The sequence below is a fragment of the Schistocerca serialis genome, chromosome 3 (genome assembly GCF_023864345.2).
Source record: "Schistocerca serialis cubense isolate TAMUIC-IGC-003099 chromosome 3, iqSchSeri2.2, whole genome shotgun sequence".
NCBI classification, from domain to species: Eukaryota; Metazoa; Arthropoda; class Insecta; order Orthoptera; family Acrididae; genus Schistocerca; species Schistocerca serialis.
Window position 1 is genome coordinate 911,981,616 of NC_064640.1, and position 26,431 is coordinate 912,008,046.

Here is a 26,431-nt window from a genome sequence, read left to right on the forward strand (position 1 = left end):
GTTCATCATGATCGCATCCGTGTTTGGCGACATCGCGGTGAACGCACATTGGAAGCGTGTATTCGTCATCGCCATACTGACGTATTGCCCGGCGTGATGGTATGGGTGCCATTGGTTACACGTCTCGGTCACGTCTTGTTCACATTGACGGCACTTTGAACGGTGGACGTTACATTTCAGATATGTTACGACCCGTGGCTCTACCATTCATTAGATCCCTGCGAAACCCTACATTGCAACAGGATCATGGACGACCGCATGTTGCAGGTCCTGTACGGGCCTTTCTAGATACAGAAAATGTTCGACTGCTGCCCTGGCCAGCACATTCTCCAGATCTCTCACCAATTGAAAACGCCTGGTCAATGGTGGTCGAGCAACTGGCTCGTCACAATACGCCAGTCACTACTCTTGATGAACTGTGGTATCGTGTTGAAGCTGCATGGGCAGCTGTACCTTTACACGCCATCCAAGCTCTGTTTGGCTCAATGCCCAGGCGTATCAAGGCTGTTATTACGGCCAGAGGTGATTGTTCTGGGTATTGATTTCTCAGGATCTATGCACCCAAATTGCGTGAAAATATAATCACATGTCAGTTCTAGTATAATATATTTGTCCACTGAATACCCGTTTATCATCTGCATTTGTTCTTGGTGTAGCAATTTTAATGGCCAGTAGTGTATATTATTCACTTTCACAAGGTATGTATGTTTCGGTGATATTTCTTAGTTTTAGATTGAATAGTGTCATTTATAGTTAGAGATAAGCTTTAGTTAAACAAGAGTAAATATTTTGCAAAGACCTACAGTGGAATTTGATGTCCACAGCCATACTTGAATTCCAATATAAAGTACATTTTACACTACATTTATACAGTATCTAAAATAGAGCCACTGATGATTATGCAACAAAATCAAAAAGTCTGAGTAAAAGCGAAAAAGTAATAAAGTTTTGTTTGCAAATGACAGCATACTCAGAGTACTAAAATGATGCCAAACAATCTGAAATCTAATCAGAACTTCTGCTTATAAAGCCATGCCGTAGTTCACACAATTAAGGACACCGCATTCCTACCTTTTGTCGCGGCTTAAATTCCAGTGCTTACCTGAAATAAGAGAAGGAAAACATCATTAGTGGATTAAACAAGTGAAGATATGGGGGTTGCATATGAGTATATAATAGTCTGTCTCAATCATCTATTAAAAACCCTGGTAATTTACTTAGTACTGTGTAATTTTGAATGAACACTCATATTTCGTAGACTAGGTTTAACAAGACGAACTGTGTGCTTTTTTAGAATACAATAGAAACAGTCTAAGGCGAACCTATTGTCCTTTATAAAATTTAGCGAGGCTGTGAAAACAGAACAAATTAAGTTAATTGATCACAGAATAGTTGCATCGTTGTATTTTGTCACCTAAATAATAAAACACTTTCAGTACAGCAACAGCGATCAGTATAAGAATATTTTTGGTAACAGATAGAATCGAAGGAGGGACATATTACAACTTTAACAATCTTCATCAATGTCAACACCTCGGCACTTCAAACACAGGCGTCCATTTTTTGAATGAGCCCAAAAACACATTTCACACAGTTTTCGTCGGGTACTCTTTGGATCAGAACCTTTGTTACAACTCGTACGTAGTAATAACGATGCGGATCCAAAAATTTCTTTGTTTATTTAATAGCAGATTCAGTCCTTTATATATAAGGGATGAGCAAAAGGTTACCTTTCGAAGGCCGTACAGTTCAGAATCGATATGCAAATCAGGCAAAACTGCCGTGAGCATTGAGGCAATCATCCCATCGAAGATACACGTTTGGTAAAACACCGTGTCTCCCACTTGAGTTGACGTAACTTCTCTGTTACGACATTTGCTATTTGAGGACGTGTGCTGTCACTAAGCAGCACGGAACCTGGCTCACCATTTCACAATGCTCGTTTTTGACAGACATTCTGCCCCTACACGTCCTTCACCCTCCGATGGATGTCTACCGGTGTTTGCCCTTCGGCAGCCAAGAAAGTAATAACAGACATTGGCTCTCTTTGGACGTATTTTGTAATAAGGTCGCCACAGTTCACGATTTTGCGTTCACCGCACGGACTTCATAAGGACAAGAATCCCAGACTGATCCCTTGCCTACATGTCCGCGCTTATATACCCGCGTCGGAGTCACGCTAGTTCCCTTGATGCTGTATGAAAGCTCTCGAACGGAAACTTTCAAAAAAATGTTCAAATGTGTGTGAAATCTTATGGGACTTAACTGCTAAGGTCATCAGTCCCTAAGCTTACACACTACTTAACCTAAATTATCCTAAGGACAAACACACACACCCATGCCCGCGGGAGGACTCTAACCTCCGCCGGGATCAGCCGCACAGTCCATGACTGCAGCGCCTGAGACCGCTCGGCTAATCCCGCGCGGCGGGAAACTTTCTGATTGCTTCTTGCATGCACTAAGGTTGCACAGATCATGCGATAGCAATATGCACATATACAGATGATTACAGCAACACGTACGCAAGATAAAAAGGGGCGGTGCACTGGAGGAGTTGTCATTTGTAGTCAGGTGATTCGTGTGGAAAGCTGTCCGGCGTGATTACGGCCGCACGATGTGAATTAACAGACTTTGAACGCGGAACGGTAGTTATAGGTAGACGCATCAGACATTCTATTTCTAAAATCTTTAGAAATTAAATATTCTGAGATCCGCAGTGTCAAGAGAGTGCCGAGAATACCAAATTTCAGGTATTATCTGTGGCCACGAACAACGCAGTGGGCGACGGCCTTCACTTAACCACCGAAAGCAGCAATCGCTAACAGACAAGCAACGCTGTGAAATAATCGCAAAAATTAATGTGGGACGTACGACGAACGTACCCGGTAGGACCGGGCGGCGAAGTGTGGCGTTCACGGGCTATGGCCGCAGACGACCGACGCGAGTTCCTTTGCTAACAGCACGACATCGGCTGCACCGCCTCGCCTGGGGTCGCGACCGTGTCGGTCGGACCCTAGACGACAGGAATACCATGACGTGGTCAGATGAGTCCCAATTTCAGTTGGTAAGAGCTGATGGTAGGGTGCGAGTGTGACGCAGAAACCACGAAGCCATGAACCCAAATTGCCAGAAAAGCGCTGTGTAAGCTGGTGGTGGCTCCATAATGGCTTAGGTTGTGTTTCATGGAATGAATTGGGTCTTCTGGTCCAACTGAACCGATCACTGACTGGAAATGGTAGTGTTCGGCTACTCTGAAGCCATTTGCAGACATTCATGGACGTCATGTTCCCAAACAACGATGAGCGCCATATCATCAGGCCACAATTGTTCGCGATTGGTTTGAAAAACATTATGGAATTCGAGAGAATGATTTGGTCACCCAGATCGCCCGACATGAATCCCATCGAACATTTATGGGACATGATCGAGAGGCCAGTTCGTGCTCAAAATTCTGCACCGACAACACTTTCGCAATTATGGGCGGCTATAGAGGCAGCATCACTCAATATTTCTGCAAGAGACTTCCAACGACTTGCTGAATCCATCCCACGTCGAACTCCTGCACTACGCCAGGAAAAAAAGAGGTCCGACACGATATACGAGGCATCCCGTAACTTTTGTCACCACTATCTTTTCCCCTCCGATAAAACTTGAACTATGATCTGCCCACTCTTTACGACGTATCATATTGTAGACGAGTTTCTGAAACGTGCTCGTGGATATATTTACTTTTCGGTTGGAAAATATCGCGACTTCCGCTGTTTCTGCTAAAATTATCCTATCATTCCGATTATGGGTTTACTTCCAATAGTAAATGAGATAATTTATTTGTAACGTAAAATGCAATTAAATTTATACCGCGAAAGAAGTACGGAACTTAAATAAATTCTTAATAAATTCTCATCGATGCACTTGTACAACCGTACTAGAAAACCAAAGCCCTTCGTCGAACATCCGTTAACAGCCTCACCATTAATCCGAGCTTGCAGAATGGAAGCTAAGGTCGTGACGTCGAAGCGGAGAAAATAGAAAGTAAGAAATGTGGCATAACCGCTGGTCGAAAGACTACCGAACAGTGAGGGAATGAATAATGTCCTGACTAATGGGTTTCGGTTCAGACATCCAACTGTCACTGCTTGTAACCACACTGCTTTACTCGTGGGACTCTGTGTCTCATATTCTGTTGTGCTCCTAGTAACTTACCATTCTCATGAATATGTAAACTACCCTGAAAGTTTATTTTGTGTTGCCGTTTACTCCTTTTGTTCTGTAGCATTGCCTCGCTCGCTATCATTCTACTTTCTGGGTGACAGTAATAGGAAACTTGTTCTTGCACGTAATAGAGAGAGAGAGAGAGAGAGAGAGAGAGAGAGAGAGAGATGATGAGAAGAAAGAGAGCTACTTCAATCCACGAGCATCAGGCCGTTATGCACATATTTTGCGGTATTGCGTATTTCCGTTGTTGGTAAACCGACAGCTATGCTCCAAACCGGTTTCCATCTCAAATTTTCAATCTCGTAGGCTCTATTCCGCCTCGATTTGTGGTTTACTAATTCGACGTCTATGTTTACGAAAATTTGTTCCATTCGTAATAGACTGTTGAAAGTGCATGGATAGATGTATGCGTCAGACCTCGAAACAGCACACAATTAGTAGCAGACTTCCTGTGCAGCTGACGCTATATCCAACCGATGGTTCAAATGGCTCTGAGCACTATGGGACTTAACTTCTGAGGTCATCAGTCCCCTAGAACTTAGAACTACTTAAACCTAACTAACCTAAGGACATCACACACATCCACGCCCGAGGCAGGATTCGAACCTGCGACCGTAGCGGTCGCGCGGTTCCAGACTGTAGCGCCTAGAACCGCTTGGCCACTCTGGTCGGCTATCCAACCGATGCACTGCCTCCTTCCGCGTATGGGTAACTTAGTCACGGGCTAATGGAAGCTAGATGTGTATTTAACAAGAAAAATCGCTAAACAGCCGTGCAATTTAAGAAGTTTCAGCAATTCGATAGGCCATCTTCAGGCCCCATGTAGACCTCATATTTATAGATTCTCAAACGTATCGATATTGGCATACTGGAGCCATCAGTTTCTGGATGTCATGAATTCGTATTTAAAGTGCTTTCTTTGAAGCACTTGAAACAGGAATTTGCGACATCCAGAAACTGACGGCTCCGGTATGCCAATATCGACGCGTTTGAGAATCTGTACAAGAGGTTCAAATGGGGCCTGAAGATGGTGATACTGAAATGCCGAAATTGGTTGTAAAAATAAAATAAAATAACTTCTCAAACTGCACAGCTGTTTGGCGATTTTCCTTATTAGATATTTGACCAACCACTATCCCTCGTCCGCAACGGATCAACAGAGGCTAAATATGTTACGCTTCAACAACTAACGCAGCTGCTCTGAAAAGTCTTATATTGGTAGTTCGTGGTATTTCTGCCACACGTCAGTAGGACGCAAGGATGTATGCTGAAAAACGTTCGCCTGCCCTTGAAATCTCTTCCTTCCTAATTCTAAAATATAAATGGTGTTTTCTTGATGATAGTACAATATTTTATAAATGGTGGAAAGGCACGGAACCGACAGAGGAAGACAACGAATCTTCCCTGCAACAAACGGTCCAGCGGAAGATTTTAAACAAGAAAGTGGTAGCACTTCCGGACAAACGACAAGAAACTGTATTCACAGTTATGACAAATGTTTTTTAAATCTCCCGCCAATTTTTACGAAGACATTAAAATTATTCCCCATTCGTTTTTACAACGTCGGTGCTTCTTAGACAAGGTTACTAGCAGAAAAAATTCTTGTCGCAAGCTGTTCTTTGTTCTCGCCGGGTGTCCCGTAGCAAGGCTTCTCACATGAATCCACACGGGAAAGAAAAAGTAAATCGAGCGATATCGCAGGTGGAAGCAATGGCTCAAGAATAGAATCATGTGTTCCAACATTCGTTATTTTTAACCACACTCGTCACATAAAGGATTCTAGAATGGACGCTCGAGACCAGATTGCCGCGTGTCCATACCAATGCATCATCAACGTTCTCTGCAGAGTTTTTTTAGTTGCCTACGTAGCTCTGGCACTGAGATTTACACGAACACAAACGTGAATATTTCAATTACTGAGGTTTCTATTACTGAAGAATCCGGCTTCATTGCTGTATCACACATCTAAGTATCACACATGCAGAGACAGGACGATTTTCAGTTTTTCAGTCATATATGTCGAAATTAAACTAATAAGTGGGTTACGGACGGAAAAGACCCACCGTGGTTTAACAGCGCAATTCGGAGAATGCTCAGGAAGCAAAGACAGTTGCACTCGCGGTACAAGAAAGGTCGGGGGAATGAGGACAGGCAAAAGTTAGTAGAGATTCGTGCTGCTGTAAAAAGCGCGATGCGCGAAGCATACAACCATTACCACTGTCATACCTTAGCAAAAAATCTTGCTGAAAACCCATGGAAATTCTGGTCTTACGTGAAATCGGTAAGCGGGTCGAAGGCTTCCATCGAGTCACTCACTGATCAGTCTGGCCTGGCAACGGAAGACAGCAAAACGAAAGCTGAAATTTTAAATTTAGCATTTGAGAAATCTTTCACGCAGGAGGATGTTACAAACATACCGCCGTTTGAGTGTCGTACAGATTCCTGTATGGAGTTCATTGTGATAAGATATCCCTGGGGTTATGAAGCAGCTGAATGGGTTGAAAATAAATAAATCGCCAGGTCCTGATGGGATTCCAATTCGGTTTTACAGAGTGTTTTCTACTGCATTGGCTCCTTACTTAGCTTGCATTTATCGCGAATTTCTTGCCCAACGTGAAGTCCCGAGCGACTGGAAAAAAGTGCAGGTGACGCCTGTATATAAGAAGGGTAGAAGGACGGATCCTCAAAATTACAGACCAATATCCTTAACATCGGTTTGTTACAGGATTCTCGAACATATTCTCAGTTCGAATATAATGAATTTCCTTGAGACAGAGAAGTTGCTGTCCATGCATCAGCACGGCTTTAGAAAGCATCGCTCCTGCGAAACGCAACTCGCCCTTTTTTCACATGATATCTTGCGAACCATGGATGAAGGGTATCAGACGGATGCCATATTCCTTGACTTCTGTAAAGCGTTTGACTCGGTGCCCCACTGCAGACTCCTAACTAAGGTACGAGCATATGGGATTGGTTCCCAAGTATGTGAGTGGCTCGAAGACTTCTTAAATAATAGAACCCAGTACGTTGTTCTCGATGGTGAGTGTTAATCGGAGGTGAGGGTATCATCTGGAATGCCCCAGGGAAGTGTGGTAGGTCCGCTGTTGTTTTCTATCTACATAAATGAACTTTTGGGTAGGGTGGATAGCAATGTGCGGCTGTTTGCTGATGATGCTGTGGTGTACGGGAAGGTGTCGCGCGTTGAGTGACTGTAGGAGGATACAAGATGACTTTGACAGGATTTGTGATTGGTGTAAAGAATGGCAGCTAACTCTAAATATAGATAAATGTAAATTAATGCAGATGAATAGGAAAAATAATCCCGTAATATTTGAATACTCCATTAGTAGTGTAGCGCTTGACACAGTCACGTCGATTAAATATTTGGGCGTAATACTGCAGAGCGATATGAAGTGGGACAAGCATGTAATGGCAGTTGTGGGGAAAGCGGATAGTCGTCTTCGGTTCATTGGTAGAATTTTGGGAAGATGTGGTTCATCTGTAAAGGAGACCGCTTATAAAACACTAATACGACCTATTCTTGAGTACTGCTCGAGCGTTTGGGATCCCTATCAGGTCGGATTGAGGGAGGACATAGAAGCAATTCAGAGGCGGGCTGCTAGAATTGTTACTGGTAAGTTTGATCATGACGCGAGTGTTACGGAAATGCTTCAGGAACTCGGGTGGGAGTCTCTAGAGGAAAGGAGGCGTTCTTTTCGTGAATCGCTACTGGGGGAATTTAGAGAACCAGTATTTGAGGCTGACTGCAGTACAATTTTACTGCCGCCAACTTACATTTCGTGGAAAGACCACAAAGATAAGATAAGAGAGGTTAGGGTTCGCACGGAGGCATATATGCAGTCATTTTTCCCTCGTTCTGTTTGGGAGTGGAACAGGGAGAAAAGATGCTAGTTGTGGTACGAGGTACCCTCCGCTATGCACCGTATGGTGGATTGCGGAGTATGTATGTAGATGTAGATGAGGAACAGTACTTTTCAGTTTAATTGTAGTAATATTGGAGTTACCTTTGCGCCAGCAAACTAATACTCTCACTAAATGGCGTAATTTGTCAACGATCTGGCATCTTGGACACTAATTTTCAAACGTACTAGGTTCTGGGATGTTTAAGACATTACTTTCGCAACTACACATCGTTGTTGTAGTAATTCCTACGAATCCACGAGCTGCCCATTGATCGTCTATGTTGGACTGGCAGCCGGCCGGTGTAGCCGTGCGGTTCTAGGCGCTTCAGTCTGGAACCGCGTGACTGCTACGGTCACAGGTTCGAATCCTGCCTCGGGCATGGATGTGTGTGATGTCATTAGGTTAGTTGGGTTTAAGTAGTTCTAAGTTCTAGGGGACTGATGACCTCTGCAGTTAAGTCCCATAGTGCTCAGAACCATTTGAACCATTTTTTTGTTGGACTGGCAGGAAGTGCAGCTATAACAGTATGTAGAAAAATAAAACATAGTTTTGAATCAACAAAGAGGTTCTTCAAAGCTTAATTTTAGATGAACACATCAATAAGTCTTCTCAGCCACGGAGAAATTTTCCTCTTGTTAGCAGCCCATGAAATGACTAATGCTATCATCTATCGTCGACATGTGGAACCTGCTGACCAGTGCAAACGCTGCAACACGATGGTGCCGTAATCTGACAGAATAAAAGGTAGCAACAAACAAAAATTACAACATTCCAGCGTTAAGGAAAGGCCACTGCTCTACTTGTGAAACTATTATTGCTGTTGAGAGACTTACGAATTCGCAATGAATATTTTGCAACTGGACACTCTTTTTCGGAGTACACGAAAAAATTAGTTAATGATCGATCACTTTACAAAATTGTATCAGCATTTGCCAGTTATGTATTAGAGGGCTACGTTTAAGTTGTACCGGCTCGTTTGCAGGTTCTTTCAAAGAAGTCAACAAATAACACGCGCATGCCGGATGGAAAGCACACTGAACTGCAACGACAATATGTGTTGGGTGTAACAACGAAAGATTCCAGCGTGCGGGCATCATATGTGAACAGCGCTCGTTGGAAGTGCTGCAGAAGGCAGGGTAGCTTCTTTCGTACCCAAAACAGCATTCCGATCTCGATATTGCCGACAAACGCGGAGCAAGGAGGTGGCGAAGAGTGGAGGGAGGATTTGAAGGAAAGGCGAAAGGGGATGTCGCAATACTGCGGCATCCGGGTAGCACCTCGTGAGGACGCTAGAAAAGGGAAGGAGTCAGTGGGGAGGGGAGCTTGTGGCAATATCCAGCAGCGCCCAGCATGCGCAGGTGTGCCGTCAGGGCTACGAGATTGCCAGCACACCGACGCAAATAAAACAACTTCCTTCTCAGCCCCTCAGGCCTCTCCAAGCCACAGTGAACCTGATCCGCGGTCGTAACATCACGGATTTGTGTTGGCATTCGAGAGAAGAGGGGCAGCCCAGTTTAACACCCCGTCGATATAGAGGTCATTAGAAATGGAACATGACATCAGATGGACTACGAAAGGTCATGGAATCCGCTCACGCTTTGTTGACGCGATTACGACAGGATTCCCTTAGTTGATTTAATATTTACCAGCCAGCACATCTACGAACGTCTATCCCTCCACTTACAACACTAATGTATTGACTAATGCATAGCGTGACTCTGAGTGGAAACTAAAAGGGCATATTAAGTGGTTCGAAAAATGCGCAGAAGAAATTTCGATTTATAATACTTATAGCTAACGCAATAATGTTCCGCAATTGCTAAGTACGTGCGGAAACTGTTATATGTTGTAATCTCGCGTACCTCTGGAAATTGTGTCAGAATGCAAATTTTGTCTTCTCGTAGCGACTCCCTCCGCATTGAAGGCACTGAACCCGAAATTATAATAAGTCGTATAGATTACGAATAATTAAGACTCCTTAGTTGTCGTTCTTTTTTTCGTTCTTTTGAACTTAGTGGTATGACTATGAATTGGTTTTATGAACCACCAGTTCGTGAAAGGGCAACATACAAGTGACCACGCGAAAAAACTCTGATCGTAAATCAACTCCAACTAATCTGAATGTCTGGTCTTGGGGCTTGTTTATTGTTACCGCAAGCGAAATCTTGATTGGAAACTGAAGTCGCTTAAAATGAATAACTAAATCGGTTGGGATCAGCGGAACACGGTGTGTGAGAGATTTCTCCAGATGCTGGATCCGTGATGATAGTCACTTCAATAACATTATTTCGCATAGCTCTAATTTGGGAACTGGTAGCATTATAAAGTTTCGGAGTACGCAGGCCATTCTATGCGTTCAATATCTTCACTTTCCAGTGTGTCCCACAAGTCAGCGGTCCTGGATGGGCGTCCATATACGGAAAGTGGGGACCTACCGCACCTATAAACAGACGGGAATCATCCAGAATAATCTCCCAGCAATACCGCTCTGCTGTAATGGTGCTACGCCCGAAGATATGCAGCGGTGTTCGGCCATCCTGCATAATGTTTGCCCACACCATAACGCCTAGGCCATACCGATGACCATCATGAACGTTCTGTGATGTGTAACGTGGTCCCCTCTCTCTTCACACTAACTGGTGACCAGTCGGAGAACATCACTCTGGACCACTGTTGTTGACACCAACCAACATGCTGCCTAGACCAACGAACTCTTTTTCGACGATGGTGAAGTGGTAGAAATGAGATGCATTTAACAGGCTTCCGATCATACAAACCAGCCTGATTTAATAGCTGAGAAATGGTTCTGGCACAGATACGCGAACCGGTAACGGTTGCAATGTCTGCAGCAATGTGCCTAGGAGTGAGATGTCTGTTCCTTTTCGCCACTAGGGCTAAGTATCGATTCTCTTGCGGTGTGGTGGTCCGTCTGAGACAACCGGCACGCTTTCGCATAGGACTTACGCCTTCAGCAGCCTTTCTTTAATCGCGAGATAAACTTTTGGACACACCCATTTCTGTGGCCACGTTAGTGACATTTTGACCGGCTTAGAGCCACACTCGTCCAGGATCGGAAGCAGTCAAATGATGTCTTGCAGCCATGATGAGATACCGCACGGAATGTCGCTCTAATCGGTTCCACAGCAACCTTCGTCAAACACCGTACTGCATGAACTGTCGAACACTTACAGAGCGTTTGTAAACAGTCGTCACTGCAGTCAACACGTCCCGCCCCCTATGTTACCTTTTACGATCATTGGCCGGGTGTTCTGTAATAATATTCGGCCGTTCCGTGGCAATGCGCAGTTATTTCTCGGAAATTGTCAAGCAGTGTGCGTGGCGGATTTGTGTTTTCCCATAAAATCAAACCTATTCACTCCACACCAGCTGTCTAGGAAATTATTCCAAGGAAATTTTGTTACTTAACCAAAGTGCTAACATATTGTACAGCATTGACGCGTCACATGGGAGTACAGGAAAGGTAACTCTTGCGTTTTCTGATAACTAAACATACACTACTGGCCATTAAAATTGCTACACCAAGAAGAAATGCAGATGATAAACGAGTATTCATTGGACAAATATATTACACTAGAACTGACATGTGATTACATTTTCACGCAATTTGGGTGCATAGATCCTGAGAAATCAGTACCCATAACAACCACCTCTGGACGTAATAACGGCCTTGATGTGATTTCATTTTCATGCAATTTGGGTGCATAGATCCTGAGAAATCAATACCCAGAACAACCTCCTCTGGCCGTAATAACGGCCTTGATATGCCTGGGCATTGAGTCAAACAGAGCTTGGATGGCGTGTACAGGTACATGCAGCTCCAACACGATACCACAGTTCATCAAGAGTGGTGACTGGCGTATTGTGACGAGCCAGATGCTCGGCCACCATTGACCGGGCGTATTCAATTGGTGAGAGATCTGGAGAATGTGCTGGCCAGAGCAGCAGTCGAACATTTTCTGTGTCCAGAAAGGCCCGTACAGGACCTGCAACATGCCGTCATGCATTATCCTGCTGAAATGTAGGGTTTCGCAGGGATCGAATGAAGGGTAGAGCCACGGGTCGTAACACATCTGAAATGTAACGTCCACTGTTCAAAGTGACGTCAATGCGAACAAGAGGTGACCGAGACGTGTAACCAATGGCACCCCATACCATCCATCACGCCGGGTGATACGCCAGTATGACGCTAACGAATACACGCTTCCAATGTGCGTTCACCGCGATGTCGCCAAACACGGATGCTACCATCATGATGCTGTAAACACAACCTGGACTCATCCGAAAAAATGACGTTTTGCCAATCGTGCACCCAGGTTCGTCGTTGAGTACACCATCGCAGGCGCTCCTGTCTGTGATGCAGCGTCAAGGGTAACCGCAGCCATGGTCTCCGAGCTGATAGTCCATGCTGCTGCAAACGTCGTAGAACTGTTCGTGCAGCTGGTTGTTGCCTTGCAAACGTCCCCATCTGTTGACTCAGGGATCGAGACGTGGCTGCACGATCTGTTACAGCCATGCGGATAAGATGCCTGTCATCTCGACTGCTAGTGATACGACGCCGTTGGGATCCAGCACGGCGTTCCGTATTACCCTCCTGAACCCACGGATTCCGTATTCTGCTAACGTTCATTGGATCTCGACCAACGCGAGCAGCAATGTCGCGATACGATAAACCGCAATCGCGATAGGCGGAAACGTGATGGTACGCATTTCTCCTCCTTACACGAGGCATCACAACTACGTTTCACCAGGCAACGCTGGTGAAATGCTGTTGATGTATGAGAAATCGGTTGGAAACTTTCCTCATGTCAGCACGTTGTAGGTGTCGCCACCGGCGCCAACCTTGTGTGAATGCTCTGAGAAGATAATCGTTTGCATATCACAGCGTCTTCTTCCTGTCGGTTAAATTTCGCGTCTGTAGCACGTCATCTTCGTGGTGTAGCAATTTCAATGGCCAGTAGTGTATAAAGGACGACGAAGAAATGGACTGTTTGCTCCGGACTTGTGCGGTGTGTGGAAAAAGACAGCAATCTTTTTTTGACACTGTGTCAATTAACAGTTTATCTTTTTCAGCTCATTTTTCAGCCATTCTGTACCCAAACTTCACCTGACTTGCAGAAGTTGCTTCACTAGAACGCAGCGTACGGCGCATTACGCACAGCTGGCCTGTCACGCCTGACGTAAAGCGTTGGCGTACTACGCACGGCGCTGTGTCGGGAACATCTTCAGTATTTTCTCACAGTCGAGGGGACGACGAAATACGCCGGGCGCATTAGTACTACGCGACGCAAAATTCCTGCTCGTCGGAAAATCCGACTTTATCCCAGAAAAGGACCGATATGTGTTGTAGGTCGCTGTCAGGAGGTCTCGGAATTCTAACTCTGGCATCCTCTACATATTCGCAATTTTTTGTTCACAACAATGATTCGTTTGTAGGAAACTGCAACATTCATTCAATGAACACTGGACGGAAAAACGATAAGCACTGGGCTAGCACTTCCTCAAGCATTGTCAAGAAAGATGTGCACTCTTCAGCAGGTTTCACTTTCTACAGGCTTCCAGCAGAACTGAAAAAAAATAGTAAATCCCATGTATTCAAATCCACGTTGAAATGTTTCCTTGTAGCTCACTAATCTGAACAGGAATTCCTCACAGAAGTTCAGTGCTTCCCTGTTTAATCTGTTACTTATTTGCATGCTCCCAGTCTTGTGTGTTTTATTAATTATTTAATTCTATTGTTTATAAATTTTTAAGTTATAATTCTATAAACTATGTACTGACTCATTTTATCTCCAAATAGCTTTAGCTCTCATGATCCTACGAAAACTGATAAATCAAAAATAATAAGACAAAACAGTTTTTTGTGTCAGTCATTCTATTCCATTAACATCCACGATGCGGTTCCATGTTCTGTACCCCAAGTCTTCAGGCAGACACTTTTGATCTTTGCATTCATATTCCTCCTAGGTGCAGCTAATCGTCTGCTTCAGAGAATTCATATATTCTAAAAAGATGTAAAATTTCTCGCCAGGTATTCTAGCAAAGAGCACGCTGCTACCGTCACTATTTATGAGTAATGTTATGACTTTTCATGCGGTATGACTTTGGTGCCAGCGCTGAATACAGCAAGACACAACTATTTTACTGTAAAATGAAACCGTAAGCAGATGACTAGTTAAATGCAGTATAAACACACATGTAGACGCTATCTAGATTCGCGCGACAGTGTGGGTACATCTCGTCGAAACACGTCGTGGTTGTTAGTAATAAACTGAGACTGACACAGTATTTTTTTTTTGCACTAGAATAAATAATTAACTTTTTGTATTCCCCTGTCACAACACTATCTTATGGAGTGATGTTGATGTGGATGTTAACAATGAGGTATTCTACAGAATTACGCTGTTTAAATACAACGCTAAACATTGCAAGCACCCACTATACCCATCTATACTGCTGAATTACACGTGGAGTATAACAAAACGATCATAGGAAAGCTGCGTAAAACCGCCCAGCACAGCTACGTAAAGCTAATATCTGTTCACTACTTTAGTAGACTCGAATGAAAGGACTCCTTTAGGCGAACGTTAGATCGCTCGTATACTAAATGATTTTTCACCCCGGTCCGGCAAACAATTTTAATCCGCTAGAAAGTTCGATCGTAGCATGTTTAATGCGAACATAAAGGCGAAGATCACTTTCGAAGAGATCACGAAAATGATCAACTCGTAGTAATATATACTTTTCTCCTTTAAGTTAAAGAACAGATAATTATGTTATTGTAGTGATTATCGAAGTATACATCCAAATGTCTTTTCCCTCTTCGCTGTGCCGCATAGCAGCATACCTACAGAACTATTAAGCTCACACAGTTTGTCCGCATCGTTTAAATTTTCAGGAACAGTTTAATTGCACTTCACCCAAGAAAAAATTTGTACGAGTTCACAGGGATTTTGTGACGAATTACTGGACCAATACGTTCACAATAATGATAATTTTCTGAGATACACCAAGACCGGTGGAGAAATGTGCCGTTAGTAGCACGTGCTGTAGTAGAAGAGGCAGACAAGAGAGTGACGATGCATGAATCAACCATCAGAGATAAAGCTATGCACACTGCACTTTGAAATGAAAGTGTCTGCGAAAGAAAGTGCTAACCCACAAAGACGAAAACATAAATACAGCACGACAAAGCAAATTATATGGCAGACAGCTCTTTCTAGCGGCACGTATGAAGAACCCAGTACTACCGTGTGGTGCATTCGAAAACAGAACAGATAATGTGCTCAGTCTCATCTTTATTAAACTGAAAGTTACAAAAAAAAAAAAAAAAAAAAAAAAAAAAAAGGCTCTGAGCACTATGGGACTTAACTTCTGAGGCCATCAGTCCCCTAGAACTTAGAACTACTTAAACCTAACTAACCTAAGGACATCACACACATCCATGGCCGAGGCAGGATTCGAACCTGCGACCGTAGCGGTCGCGCGGTTCCAGACTGTAGCGCCCAGAACCGCTCGGCCAACCCGGCCGGCTGGAAGTTACCGCTTTCTTCCAACGATCCCTATAAACAGGAAACCGCTAAACACGGATTTTCTGGAAATCTATCAATCGCTTCTATCACGTTGCAAATCCGTCGAAATAGAGGTTAGGAATTCCCAAGAATCAGCGGAACTGTCTTATGAAGGTTTTAACACAGACGTTATAGATTAAGTAGCTTCACGACGGTACTGTTACAACACGTTTTTCATTTACGAAAAAATGTCCATTGTAACTCAGTTATCCCGGAGTGTTTACCAGTCGGAGGACTACTGAGCCGGATGGTGAATTTGACTTAAGTGCAGCAAAGTAATCAAGTGATAGTATGTGTAACAGAGTACGTCGATGACTCTTGTGAAGAGACGTTCAAGAAAAAGAATGTGCAAGCATGTTTTAACATGGTTTGTATGCAATGAATAGGTACAAGACACTAATGAACCCTAAGTTATACTATGGTGCTCTAAATTCTATAATTGTGCCACTGATATAATTTCATGTCATTTCATCTGGTTTCAGGTCCACGATATATTCAATTCATTTCAGTGAAACTATCTCAACGGATAAAAATAATGCGTGATAAGAATAAGAAATGTCGAAGAGTACCAGGTAACAGACGGCAGTGAAAATGAATGCAGAAATATAATTTGTGGAGGAAACTCTTCTTCACCAACGACGTTATCATAGCAGCAACCGAACAGTTGTGGGATTCTGTTTCTACTGCCCTTTAGAAACTCGGCGCACTAGAATTTGTTCGTCAATGGAAAGTCTGCGTAGACAAAGTGGGTAATAGCATCGAAAACTGTTGCGCTACTGTTTAAATCCTGACGAAGGCAAAATTATTACAGACGGAACACAAGCTCGGATTGAAAAAGGATGTGGAAGTAAATCGGCCGTGTACTTTTGAAAGAAATTGTGGAAAATCACAGATATTTCAAATTTTGATGTCGCAACGAGTAACTGAGTCTCGCTCCTCCCGATGGCGCCATCTCGCACAGTGTGAAGCACCTCCTATCCCTTTTAATTCTCGTGCGAAAGCGCCAAGCATTACTTTTTTGACGGTCCTGGGAAATGGAGTAAGCGCGTGGTTTCAACATTTTAAGCCTCCCTTACAAGTTACAGCAAACACTTGGCAGACTTTAATCAGAAAACAGGAGACGAGAGAGAAGGAATTCTCGCTTAGCAGGTGTGTTGGCAGCGCGCCTGGCTCTGCGTCCCTGCGAGAATGCAGAAACGAAGTGCAGGGGAGGGTTGACACTTCCCCCGCCGGGGAAAGCAGCGTCGATAAGCGAACAAGCCGTGCAGGGCTGCCCCCAGGCGCGCGAGAACGACTGCTACAAAGGCTGATGCCCCCTCGGCCACAAGATGACTGCCTCTGCTGTGATTGCGCCTTCGGCCTGCCAGCCATGCCGAAGTCAATCCATGTGTCGAAAGTGATGAATGGGGGAAGGAAATTGGTCGTCACTTCCTTTAAAAAAAAGAAAAAAGAAGGAAGGAGAGAGAGAGAGAGAGAGAGAGAGAGAGAGAGAGAGAAGGGGGAGAGAGATTCCAATACAAATACAAAACGAAGGCAGAGTTTTCTCTGTGGTGTGATCGGAGGGGGGGGGGGGGGTGAAAATGGAAACGTTAGGCATTTGACGTCCCAGCCAGTCTCAAGTCACTATGACTTTGTGTTGTGTACATAGTTCCGCGTAGTCAGTGCATACACAACTTTTCCACTAGAGCGCGCCCCTCCTAGCGCAGCGCTCGTCCGTCTCCGCACTACGAGATGGCGCTGTCTTAGAGACGGACCAAATTCTGCTTCCGCCGATCCGCGTATTAATATGTAACGCTGCCAATGAGACTGCTGCTAACGTAGAACCTTTTCTCCTCGCGGATCGCACTCGCGCAGTGATACTTGAACGCGCGAGGTATTATAACGAGTGTACAGACCTCCGATCAGTCAGTCTGCATCAGTCTGCATTAGTCTGTACCAGTCTATAGTCAAGTTTCAGTCTGCGCCTAATAAGATTATCATATTCCTGTACATAGCCATGAAAATAAATGTATAGACACTTTGTAAAGTATCAGAGACATGTGAGAATAAGATTAACGTACCAAGACCAAAGGAACTTCAGATTGTCGATTGTAAACAGCATCCAGAATCAATTTACGTAATATCTATGCTTTTTATTATTTTAATAAATATGTGTGAAAATTAATCAAGTTCTGTTTAAAGTTGGTCACCGTCAATCTGCTACTCTAAGCGTGCAAGTGGCATTTCTATCGTCTGACCTAACGGCAGAAGATAAACACGCCACGATAAGGCCACGAGACATATTGCTGACACTAGCCTACTTCGTTAGAGCGACAAGTCAAATAATCTGATGGTGTGTGTACCGAAGGTCTTACAGTACGCACACCACACTTTGTATTCAGAGTAACGCATGTAACAGAAACATAGGCCAATATCGCTGGATGTACGTCACAGTTTGTCCACCGGGGCAGGCCAAAAGACAACCTCATTTACATGTGAGGAAGCAATGACAATGGTTTCTCAACAAGAATTACCACTACAGGCACACAGGCACGAGTCCCGCACCAGCGACTGAGAGAGATGGCGCAGAGCCAAGACACTGGAGTCAAATGCAGGTGGGTGGAAGTTCGAATTCCCGTCCGGCCATACACACATTTATCGTGAATTTCCGAAATCACTAAGGTAAATTCCGGGTTGGCGCCTTTGAAAAGGACACGGCCGATTTTCTTCCACATCCATCTCCAATCGGGATTCGTGCCCTATCTTTAACGACCTCAGTGTTGACGGGACTTTAAACATTTATCTTTCCTTTCCTCCTTCCCTTCGTTCCTCTCCCCATTTGGAAATGGAAACGATGGCTGGCAATGGTAATCACTTTCTGTTCGTTGGGGGAAGTTTAAAAAAGATTTCTACAGTTTGGAAACGCTGTAGTTTGGACTGAATGTCTACCTTGGGCAGCAACAGGAGTTTTAGATGCATGCTGTACCAGGGCCTAAGAAATCTCTAAATCTGAAGTGCCGTATCTCACCAAAAACGATATGTTTTTCTACATGCAATACATCATTTGCAAAAAAAAATTATCCCAATTCGCTCTTCATATCTGTTTGATATGAAGTGAGGAATGTATGGCCAATCGGGGAAAGGAGGGGGTGGGGGCTGTAATGATGACGCTTCTCAATAGCTCGAGTACACTCAATAGGAGACGGAAAATTTTAATTAGGGTATTCGGGCTGGGAAATGAACCAGTCTCCTTCTTCATAATCGTTCAACATTTCAAGACTGTCACATCTCGTTAGAAAAAAACACACGGTTTAAAGAAAAGCAGATCTTTGAGAAATATCGAGACTTGGGGAAACTAGAACTTATTTTGCCATCTATTACGAGACTGTAAGATTATCAGCAATCGCGTCTTATTACTCCAAAACTCAAACAAAAGCAATTCGTTTTACGTAAGATATAGTATTATCAGTCAAGTATCGCCCTTAGGAAACGTCGTAACGTTGTAAATAACACTTGCATGAACAAATACAAAAGATGAACAGCGACCTCCCAAATGTGAGGTGGACAGGCAACTATACCTAGAGGCGTTTACATATCAAAATTTAAAAAATGTTCAGTGTTTATACAAAACTTTCAGCAGCAACAGAAGCTGTATACATACCCAGAGTACGCAAGAACACAATAAATGAATTGAGAATTTAAAACCTAAAGGCTATCGATTTTCACTGTTTAAGACGTAAAGATGTCGTTTGTATCGCTGTTACTGATTAGGGGAGAGCGAAAGGGCGGAAGAGAGGAGAAAGACAGTAAATATTTCGCATCTGCACCATTATATACAGGGTGTTACAAAAAGGTACGGCCAAACGTTCAGGAAACATTCATCACACACAAATAAAGAAAAGATGTTATGTGGACATGTGTCCGGAAACGCTTAATTTCTATGTTAGAGCTCATTTTAGCTTCATCAGTATGTACTGTAGTTCCTCGATTCACCGCCAGTTGAAGGAAGATAATGTTCACTTCGGTGCTTGTGTTGACATGCGACTCATTGCTCTACAGTACTAGCATCAAGCCCATCAGTGCGTAGCATCAACAGGTTAGTGTTCATCACGAACGTGGTTTTGCACTCAGTGCAATGTTTACAAATGCGGATTTGGCAGATGCCCATTATGTATGGATTAGCACGGGGCGATGGCCGTGGCGCAGTACGTTTGTATCGAGACAGATTTCCAGAAAGAAGGTGTCCCGACAGGAAGACGTTCGAAGCAATTGATCGGCGTCTTAGGGAGCACGGAACATTCCAGCCTGTGACTCGCGACTGGAGAAGACCTTCAACGACGAAGACACCTGCAATGGACGAGGCAATTCTTCGTGCGGTTGACGATAACCCTAATGTCAGCGTCAGAGAAGTTGCTGCTGTACAACGTAACGTTGAACAAGTCACTGTATGGAGAGTGCTACGGGAGAACCAGTTGTTTCCGTACCATGTACAGCGTGTGAAGGCACTATCAGTAGCTGATTGGCCTCCACGGGTACACTTCTGTAAATGGTTCATCCAACAATGTGTCAATCCTCATTTCAGTGCAAATGTTCTGTTTACGGATGAGGCTTCATTCCAACGTGATCAAATTGTAAATTTTCACAATCAACATGTGTGGGCTGACGAGAATCCGCACGCAATTGAGCAATCACCTCATCAACACAGATTTTCTGTGAACGTTTGGGCAGGCATTGTTGGTGATGTCTTGATTGGGCCCCATGTTCTTCCACCTACGCTCAATGGAGCACGTTACCATGATTTCATACGGGATACTCTACCTGTGCTGCTAGAACATGTGCCTTTACAAGTACGACACAACATGTGGTTCATGCACTATGGAGCTCCTGCACATTTCAGTCGAAGTGTTCGTACGCTTCTCAACAACAGATTCGGTGACCGATGGATTGGTAGAAGCGGACCAATTCCATAGCCTCCACGCTCTCCTGACCTCAACCCTCTTGACTTTCATTTATGGGGGCATTTGAAAGCTCTTGTCTACGCAACCCCGGTACCGAATGTAGACACTCTTCGTACTCGTATTGTGGACCGCTGTGATACAATACGCCATTCTCCAGGGCTGCATCAGCGCATCAGGGATTCCATGCGACTGAGGGTGGATGCATGTATTCTCGCTAACGGAGGATATTTTGAACATTTCCTGTAACAAAGTGTTTGAAGTAGCGCTGGTACGTTCTGTTGCTGTGTGTTTCCATTCCACGATTAATGTGATTTGAAGAGAAGTAATAAAATGAGCTCTAACATGGAAAGTAAGTGTTTCCGGACACATGTCCACATAACATATTTTCTTTCTTTGTGTGTGAGGAATGTTTCCTGAAAGTTTGGCCGTACCTTTTTGTAACACCTTGTATATATATCAGATCAAGTGACACTTTTAATAATAAAGCCGCAATGTAAGTTTAGGTTTATTGGATCGTAAGTCGATGTCTCGAAATATGTATATCTATGCGTTTAAACAACATCTCTTGTGGAAACAGCTACTTAAATATATATATATATATATATATATATATATATATATATATATATATATATATATATATAAGTCTCGTGTCGTTTGTAAGAAGGTGGAAGTCAGGCAACAAGGCAACGAAACGGCCTCACGTCTCGATACTACTACTATGAAACAATGATACAAGAAAACCTTGTTTCTGAACGCACTGTTCGCATGAATACCAAGGCACATATCTGAAACAGCCTCCCACGGGTCATTCAGAGGCATCAAAAATTAGCACGGGGCTCCATTTAAAGATTCGAACTGTATTTTAAATCCTTGTAACAAGAAGTACGACGGCGGTGACGAAATACGTCGAACGGCATTTCCTCGAAACACAAAAAACAATATGCGAAACGGTATCTTTGTGTATTTCACGCCTGAAACAATGGTTGTAGCTCACCCTGTGGTCCACAGGTGAGGGCCCCAATCTTCAAAGACAAACAGCAGCTTAACAAAGAGAAATTGTAAGGCAAGGCTATCTTACCAGCACGGCGGCCATTTTGAAAGCCACCATATTGGGCACAAATCGCAATCTTCAAATGTAAAATGACACGTGAGACGGATAAAGGATTACACGAGATAAACAATGGTGACTCATTTGAGTATACCTCTCATTCTGGCGTTACGACTGGCATTTCTTCCTCGGAGGTGACGTGAAAACTGACGGCGTTAACACTAGCCGAACTCCTGACTCCAGGAGAGATGAACACTCGTGTCATCGCGAGAGGATTTCAACCAACGTCACCAACACAGACCACCTATTACTCATAACAGGATGATGAAACTTCTCGAGAAAATACGTGAAAATGGTTCTGCCACAGACAAACCAAAATTTGGACGATTGCAAATGGTTACTGATGGCGAAGCATCGTTCATTAATAGACTCCACGAGGAATGGGTGAAGCAGATTACAACAAACGTACAACATGCTTGACAACACGAAGTACACAGCCTCTAGCTTTCTTGAGTTATCATCAGCATTTTCCTTGTTCTGTACAAGATACGACGTAACTCGAAAACGAATAAAGCTAAACGAACCGCCTTGCTTCGTTGAATACTCCGGTTCTCGCCAGACCACCGAAGGTAAGCAGCATCGGACTTGGCCAATAGCTGGACGGGCAACCGCTTGGATGCGCCACGTGCTGTTGGCTGCTTCCCTTTACCTTAAGGGGCTCCGGAAAGGCTCAAAATCATGAAAAGGTCAATTTTTACTTTTTTTGCGTTTTCTGAATCTGCAGACTATTACCTTTTAATAGATATATAATTTATTCAATTCCGAAGACTACAACTATTTTTAAATTTTTTTTGAAATGTGTTCTACATGGGCGTGACCCACTGTGGCGCTGTTAAACTGCTGTCAAATGGTGTTATTATTAACGTCCGTGTTCATCAGGTACATTTTAGTCTGCCTCGTGCAATAATGGAGGTGATAAAACCTATTTTCAGAGACTTAGCAGCACCTGAACTGTTGAAAAAGTGTACTCACGGAAAAACTCAAAACCCCAATGAAAGTGTAAATAGTGTTATATGGTCGAGAATCCCCAAGACTGTATTTGTTGGAATAGAAACACTTCACTTTGGTGTGTATGATGCTGTTGCGACTTTCAATTATGGCAACATTGTAAGGTGCAAGGTATTTAGAAATATGGGAATGAAGATAGGTTCTAGCATGGTACGAGCGATGCTTGCTTTAGACAAGGAACGCCTTCGGGCTGCAGACAGGGCTGTAAAGAGTCTAGAAATACAAGCAAGAGTAAGCAGGAGGAGGAACAAGAGGAATCTGGAGGAGGAGTTTAGAGAGGATGAAGATAATCCATCCTATGGACCTGGAATGCACTAAAAAGTTAATCCAATATTTGTCGCTCGATTCCCAAAACTTTTATTTTCTCATACTAATTACATGTTTTCTAAGGATCTTCCAAACATATTTGTTTCAAACTTTCAGTAAATGTTACACAGTACCTTCTGCATAATTTACCACAGCCTTTTTCCAAAAAACTGTATATTTTTGAATCTATAAATAAAAAATTGCAAAAAAGTGTTGTGAATTTTCATTACAATTGAAAAAAAATCATCTTTAATAACTGAACTAAAATTTTGTAAAATCCCTGTGTTAAGTTGTAGCCCATATTCCAATAAATAATCTGTAAAAAGTTCAACTTCCTACCTCAAATACTTTGTGAGGAAAGATGTAATTTATAAGCGTTATTTTAACATTGCAAGTATAGGGCGTTCCGGAGCCCCTTAAAGGGGAAGTGGTGGCGTAAAGTTCCTGATCACCAGACTTTGCGCCGAAGTCCTGGATTAAATGCCAAACCTCTCCACAGTGTCTGACGGAGTGACGGCATGTGACACTTTGGTAATCGATTCGTCCGTCGACTAGGGACGTTAAGTCGGCGGCCTCTGTGTGTCGGCACCGGGTCTCACGCTCCCCCTTCTCTCATCATCGTCCAACACAATAACATAACATCACACTACACACAGCCCTACACTCACCACATACACTTATACACAACTCCCACAAAGGTGGCACTGTGCGCGTAGGGCGGAAAAACCTTTTCGGTTAGGTGGCTTCGGCAGCTCCCAGCCAACATGCCATAGAACTTTACTTTTTGAAGAAATAAAGCTTTGCTCATATGAAAGTTATCATTAGTTTTATCGTGTAATTCTCTGTTCGTCTGAGGTCAAATGCCTCCGTCTACATTTAAAATTACGATCCGCATTCAAGATGGTGTCTTCGAAAGTTAGTAACACAGTTTCTTCCATGTCATAGAATTTGTTTTGTTTTAGAATGTTGTTTCCGTACCTTTCTACCATCCTGTACACAGTGTGTTCCAGGAAGAATGGTCAGTCTTCAGTGACATGACTGGAACGATCATTCGATGCAAAAACAGTCTAATAAACATTGGCTGTAAATGCACACCTTAAGAGCTGTGAGAATTTGTTCAAAAAATGGTTCAAATGGCTCTGAGCACTATGGGACTTAACTTGTGACGCCATCAGTCCCCTAGAACCTAGAACTACTTAAACCTAACTAACCTAAAGACATCACACACATCCATGCCCGAGGCAGGATTCGGACCTGCGACCGTAGCAGCCGCGCGGTTCCGGGCTGAGGCACCTAGAACCGCACGGCCACCGCTGCCGGCGAATTTGTTCAGTAGAAGAGAAGTACTTCACAGTAGCAAAGATCAATAAATGCACGCAGCTTCTACGGCAAGTACAGTTGAGCCCATGTGTACTTGACTTTTTTCCTTCTTTTGATCCATACTATCCCCTCCTAAATATGGCAAGCAAAGAGCTTGCAGTAGAAGAGATTTGCTTCACAGTATCGAAGACAAAGAAATGCTCATACCTCTTGTTGTTGTTGTTGTTGCTGCTGTTGTCTTCAGTCCAGAGACTGGTTAGATGCAGCTCTTCATGCTGCTCTATCCTGTGCAAGCTTCTTCATCTCCAAGTAACTGCTGCAACCTACATCCTTCTGAATCTGCTTAGTGTATTCATCCCTTGGTCTCCCTCTACGATTTTTATCCCCCACGCTTCCCCTTGACGCCTCAGAACGAGTCCTACCAAAGGATCCCTTCTTCTAGTCAAGGTGTGCCACAAATTCCTGTTCTTTCCAAGTCTATTAAGTACCTCCTCATTAGTTACGTGATTTACCCATCTAATCTTCAGCATTCTTCTGTAGCTTCTATTCTCTTCTTGTCTAAAATATTTATCGTCCATGTTTCACTTCCATACACGGCTACAATCCATGCAAATACTTTCAGAAGAAACTGCCTGGCACTTAAATCTGTACTCGATGTTAACAAACTTCTCTTCTTCAGAAACGCGTTTCTTGCCATTGCCAGTCTACATTTTATATCCTCTCCACTTCGACCATCATCAGTTATTTTGCACCCAAATAGCATAACTCATCTATTACTTTAAGTGTCTCATTTCCTAACCTAATTCCCTCAGCATCACCTGATTTAATTCGACTACATTTTATTATCTTCGTTTTGCTTTTCTTGGTGTTCATCTTATATCCTCCCTTCAAGACACTGTCCATTTCGTTCAACTACTCTTCCAAGTCCTTTGCTGTCCCTGACAGAATTACAATGTCATCGGCAATCTTGGAAGTTTTTCTTTCTTCTCCATGGATTTCAATTCCTACTCCCAATTTTTTTGTTTCCTTTACTGCTTGAATATACAGGCTCAATAACATCGGGGATAGGCTACAACCCTGTCTCACTCCCTTCCCAACCACTGCTTCCCTTTCATGCCCCTCGATTCTTATAACTGCCATCTGGTTTCTGTACAAATTGTAAATAGCCTTTCGCTCCCTGTATTTTACCCCTGCCACCTTCAGAATTTGAAAGAGAGTATTTCAGTCAACATTGTCAAAAGCTTTCTCTAAGTCTACAAATGCTAAAAACGTAGGTTTGCCCTTTCCTTAATCTATCATCTAAGATAAGTCGTAGCGTCAGTATTGCCTCACGTGTTCCAAAATTTCTACGGGATCCAAACTGGTCTTCCCCGAGGTCGGCTTCTACTAGTTTTTCCATTCGTCTGTAAAGAATTCGGGTTAGTATTTTGCAGCCGTGACTTATTAAACTGATAGTTCGGTAATATTCACACCTGTCAACACCTGCTTTCTTTGAAATTGGAATTATTATATTTTTCTTGAAGTCTGAGCGTATTTCGCCCGTGTCATACATCTTGCTCACCAGATGGTAGAGTTTTGTCACGCCTGGCTCTCCCAAGGTTATCAGTAGTTCTAATGGAATGTTGTCTACTCCCGGGGCCTTGTTTCAACTCAGGTCTTTCAGTGCCATGTCAAATTCTTCACGCAGTATCATACCTCCATTTCATATTCATCTACGTTCTCTTCCATTTCCATAACATTGCGCTGAAGTACATTGCCCTTGTACAGACCTCTGTATATTCCTTCCACCTTTCTGCTTTCCCTTCTTGGCTTAAAACTGGTTTTCCATCTGAGCTCTTAATATTCATGCAAATGGTTCTCTTTCCTCCAAAGATTTTTTTAAATTTTCCTGTAGGCATTATCGATCATACCCTAGTGATATATGCATCTACATCCTTACATTTCTCCTCTAGCCATACCTGTTAGCCATTTTGCACTTCATGTCGATCTCATTCTTGAGATGTTTGTATTCGTTTTCGCCT

At 43.4% G+C, this 26,431-nt stretch overlaps 1 protein-coding gene across 1 annotated transcript in view; it reads right to left on the reverse strand.

Moving 5' to 3' along the window:
- Positions 1 to 1,044: 1,044 nt before the first annotated feature.
- Positions 1,045 to 26,431, reverse strand: part of LOC126471168 (dystrophin, isoforms A/C/F/G/H-like) — an 881,357-nt gene continuing 855,970 nt past the window's right edge. The window contains exon 48 of the mRNA XM_050099271.1: positions 1,045 to 1,102. Coding sequence (XP_049955228.1) covers positions 1,068 to 1,102 — 35 coding nt within the window. The 3' untranslated portion in view covers positions 1,045 to 1,067. The remainder of the gene's footprint in view (positions 1,103 to 26,431) is intronic.